This window comes from Salmo trutta, chromosome 33 (genome assembly GCF_901001165.1).
Source record: "Salmo trutta chromosome 33, fSalTru1.1, whole genome shotgun sequence".
NCBI lineage: Eukaryota > Metazoa > Chordata > Actinopteri > Salmoniformes > Salmonidae > Salmo > Salmo trutta.
Window position 1 is genome coordinate 32,648,761 of NC_042989.1, and position 4,537 is coordinate 32,653,297.

Consider the following 4,537-nt stretch of genomic DNA (forward strand, 5'->3'; position numbering starts at 1 on the left):
CATTGCTTTCTCTCATATATATATATATATATGTGTGTGTGTGTGTGTGTGTGATATATATATATATATATATATATATATATATATATATATATACATACACACACATATATAATATATGTGTGTATGTATGTGTATATATACACACATATATAATATATACATATAATATATACACACACATCTACATACATACATACATACATACATACATACATACATACATACATACATACATACATACATACATACATACATACATACATACGTAACAAAGAAATAAAACAATGAATAAAGTTTGGAATTCCTTGTAAAGGTGAGGCCTTATCAATACAAGTACAGCAGGAGAAACGTAGGCCACTGGTAGAGAGGGCCTATACATTTACATTCGGAAGCACCTAGCTGCTTGCGAGAGAGAGTGATAACCACTGACAACGGCTTATAAACCTTTGTCCAAAGGAGAAATATGGCACAGTAAGAAAAGTTTCAATAAACCAAATAAATCTCTTGCGGTGATTTCCCAAGATTTAAACTCGATAGCTTGCAGCAACAGGTCACCTGGCAGTCTGGGACGCTTTCAGGAAACATCTGGTAAAGGGATAAAAATAGATAAAAACAGAAAACCAGCCATGTTACCATAACCTTTAGAGGTTTTCCATTCAGGTGTAACGGTAGCCTTCTTGCATTCAACAATGGGATGGTACATGCACTGAGAATCTTGTATTAAAAAGGGGAGAAAAATAAACTCACAGCTTGCAGGTTGCTCTCCAAATCTTCGCATCAACTGGTCATGTGTAAACTTCACAAAAGTGTCATATTGTTCTGTAATAGAAACGTGGGAGGAAAGGAAGGGAGGGGTTTAATAAGTCTAACTGTAAAAATCACATACCAACTTATGTTGCACTTTCTGAATCGTGTATTTTGACAGTCCACACCTGCCAACTTAGAAGTCATGGTCTCCTCATATTCCTCCCGAACTTTATCTTCACGCTCCTTCAGTAGACGTTCACAAATCATTCCAACTTGTCTAAGAGTAAATAAGGGCTGTTCTTTCCTTGATGGAGAAGAACCTCCAGCCGAAGTGCCTGCAGAGGACACGAGGAGAGATGTTAGGTCATTTGCATGTTGGGGGAGAGGGTCTAGTTCATCCTGCACTCTGGATCTCCCCTACTCACCAGGGTTTAGGGTCTGAGCTGTTCAATTCCGGTCCTGGAGGGCCGAAACACTTCTGTTTTTCGTTTCTACCTGTTAGTTAATTGCACTCACCTGATGTCCCAGGTCTGAATTAGTCCCTCAGAAGCAGAAGATGAAAACAAGAAGTGTTTTTGGCCCTCAAGGACCGACATTGAACCTGGCTAGGCTAACAGTACACTACAACAAACCTGGCATACTGGATCCACCGAGAGGGGGTGGAGACTCTGGGGAGTAGCAACCCTCTGTCTGTTGGTAAACTCCATCGATGTGTTTTCTCTTCTGAATGCGCTTGTACTCCTGCTTGATGTTGTTCAGAATTTGCTCTTGAATGAGATAGTAAACAGTATGAGTCAAAATCATTCAGGGAGGAAGTTAGTCAAACAACTTGTCACATCTAATGGAGGCCTCACGTTATAGTGCAATCCTCATAGCTCCTCTTATGCTGTGTAACACAAAAAGAGCCAAGAGGACACCATGGGAAGATATCAATTGCACACCTCGCTTCCTCTCTCCTCAAAACCCATTGGATGAGAGTCTGCGTTTCAGAGGTTGCAAGAAGTATGCAATTGAGATCTTCCCAATGTCAACATGCTATGTCGACATCATGTTATCTTTTCAAGATAGTTACTCATGTTATTGCAGTATATCTACCTAACTATTGGCTAACATCTAGTATGGTCTTGGAAAATAGTATGCTAAGTTGAGGGTTAGCTGGCCACGCAGAAAGCTAGCACACTGGCATGGGTAACTAACGTTAGATTTATGATACCAAATTGGGTTTATCCGGTAAATTAGTTAACTAACGTTACTTACCAGCTGATAGTCTTGACGACACCTCTCCAAATGGTGACGGCTCCATGCGAAGGTATTTCCGTGGGGATGAGGAGGATGATGGGGAAACCGGGATACACCTTCTCCTTTTAGGCGACGTCGGACTCATCAATGGATCAAACTCCATGGTTCTTTTCAGGGTCGCTCCACACGCCATGATTTTAATTTAAGGAGGGTCCAGCTACAAAGAACGAACGAGGAACAGTGTATAGTAGCTAATACGAAACACAAAAGAAAATGGCTTTCTAGATAGGAAGGAGCTTATTATCTTAAGTATGGCTTTTCAGCTAGCTGGCTAGTTACCTAGCTTTGCAAGTTCGACAAGTCCAGGATCGACAAGTCCAGGAAGGAGTCTTGAGACTGTTGTTGGCTAACGTACAGTAACGTTATTAGGTTAAGCTAGCGTTAGCCAACCAAATCAAATGAAAACAAATTCCCACCTTTCCGGGGAAAAGTTGCCCTCCGTTCCTATCCGACGGTCGTGTATCTTTGACGTTTGTTTCACTTATATCTTACCTATCTTATCTCTATTTGAATGTCCTTAGCTACGTTATAAATTCAGACGAAGCTATAACAACCTGCCTACCAGCTTGAAAGCCAGCTAGCTTCTTGTTTTTGATCTCCGAGCCGTCTGCTTCTAGGGTTGAAGACGTCAAAAATTGGAGCTCCTGCCGGTGGGCATGCGCTGATGATGGTGGGATTTGTAGTGCAGTCAAGACAGAGTTGGTAGTTTATGTGGTTCGGAAATCACATTTAATCATTTTCGCTGCTATAATGTTTTGGTGCTGCCATGATTTTGCTCTGCTATATCTATATACATCAGCAGTATGCCTGTTCTTCATACACATTATTGTTACATTCTTGGAAATTAATGTGTTCTGTTAGCCTTTGCCACTTTATTTCGTTCTTCAAATTCATGGGCCCATAATGTAAAATTGATTATTACACTTATACGTTTTTTGCCTTTTCTATTACAGTTTTTTGACTTGGGGTAAAAACGTTGTGGTTTTACCTTTCCAACCAGCCCCATCATACTATACTCTGATTCCACAAGAGGGCAGTACAGTACCTCACACCACACGGCACATCGTCCCATGTGCCACTGCCACCTCTTTCTCCTCCTCCAGAGACTTAAAAACCTACCACCAAAGCCCATGTCTGATATAAGGGAAAGGTCAGTTGTACAACTGAATGCCTTCAATTGAAATGTGTCTTCCACATTTAACCCAACCCCTCTGAATCAGAGAGTTGCGGGGGTTGCCTTAATCGACATCCACGTCTTCGGCGCCCGGAGAACAGTGGGTTAACTGCCTTGCTCATGGGCAGAACGACAGATTTTTACCTTGTCAGCTCGTGGATATCGTACATGCCTTATGAGTATTGTGCAAATTTGACTTTATTCAGAAGCTTGGAAACCAAACCACACACAGGTGTTTGAATGGGGAAACCACAATACTTTTGAATATAAATTATACATGCAATATTTGCTCATTTTTATCTTAGCAGAGACAACTGAAAAATTCAAATTCCTCTGGTTCTATACTTACTTAGAGATCTTCTTTTGATTTGACAGTTCTTGGTTGGTGAAACACTATATATACAAAAGTATGTGGACACCCCTTCAAATTAGTGGATTCGGCTATTTCAGCCACACCAGTTGCTGACAGGTGTATACAATCAAAGAGCTCAGTGACTTTCAACGTGGCACCATCATAGGATGCCACCTTTCCAACAAGTCAGTTTGTCAAAATTTTGCCCTGCTAGAGCTGCCCTGATCAAGTCTAGGAGAAACAACGAGAAGTGGTAGGCCACACAAGCTCACAGAACAGGACCACCAAGTACTGAAGCGTGTAGCGCGTAAAAATCATCTGTCCTCTGTAAATCGTCTGTCCTCGGTTGGATCAGAAGCAACATCAGCACAATAACTGTTTGTCGGGAGTTTCATGAAATGAGTTTCCATGGCCGAGCAGCCGCACACAAGCCTAAGATCACCATGCGCAAAGCGTTGGCTGGAGTGGTGTAACGCTCACCGCCATTGGACTCTGGAGCAGTGGAAACCCATTCTCGTTCTCTGGAGTGATGAATCATGCTTCACCATCTGGCAGTTCAAAGGATGTATCTGGGTTTGGCGGATGCCAGGAGAACACTACCTGCCCGAATGCATAGTGCCAGCTGTAGATTTTGGTGTAAGAGGAATAATGGTCTGGGGCTGTTTTTCATGGTTCGGGCTAGGTCCCTTAGTTCCAGTGATGGGAAATCTTTATACTACAATAAAATTCTAGACGATTCTGTGCTTCCAACTTTGTGGCATCAGTTTGGGGAAGGCTCTTTCCTGTTTCAGCATGACAATGCCCCCATGCACAAATCGAGGTCCATACAGAAATGGTTTGTCGAGATCGGTGTGGAAGAGCTTGACTGGCCTGCACAGAGCCCTGACCTCAACCACATCGAACACCTTTGGGACAAATTGTAACACCGACTGCAAGCCATGCCTAATCGCCCAACATCAGTA

General features: G+C 42.3%; 1 protein-coding gene across 2 annotated transcripts; it reads right to left on the bottom strand.

Moving 5' to 3' along the window:
• Positions 1 to 257: 257 nt before the first annotated feature.
• Positions 258 to 2,721, bottom strand: LOC115172848 (akirin-2). 2 transcript variants are annotated; one of them, XM_029730653.1, is made up of 6 exons: positions 2,466 to 2,721; positions 2,008 to 2,206; positions 1,383 to 1,517; positions 936 to 1,085; positions 751 to 822; positions 258 to 588 (listed from the first exon to the last, which is right to left on the bottom strand). In XM_029730653.1, exons 2-6 carry the CDS (start codon positions 2,180 to 2,182, stop codon positions 578 to 580), a joined length of 543 nt encoding a protein of 180 aa, XP_029586513.1. In that variant the 5' UTR covers positions 2,183 to 2,206; positions 2,466 to 2,721; the 3' UTR covers positions 258 to 577. The 2 variants fall into 2 exon arrangements, with proteins under 2 accessions (XP_029586513.1, XP_029586512.1); XM_029730652.1 differs by having other exon boundaries at positions 2,329 to 2,720.
• Between the last annotated feature and the right edge of the window lie 1,816 nt (positions 2,722 to 4,537).

Coding starts and splice junctions, on each gene's coding strand:
- LOC115172848 (XM_029730653.1), bottom strand. CDS start 2,182: ATGGCGTGTGGAGCGACCCTGAAAAGAACCATGGAGTTTGATCCATTG. Junction 1,518..2,007: donor GTCGTCAAGACTATCAGCTG/GTAAGTAACGTT, acceptor ATCTCATTCAAG/AGCAAATTCTGAACAACATC. Junction 1,086..1,382: donor CGGTGGATCCAGTATGCCAG/GTTTGTTGTAGT, acceptor TGTCCTCTGCAG/GCACTTCGGCTGGAGGTTCT.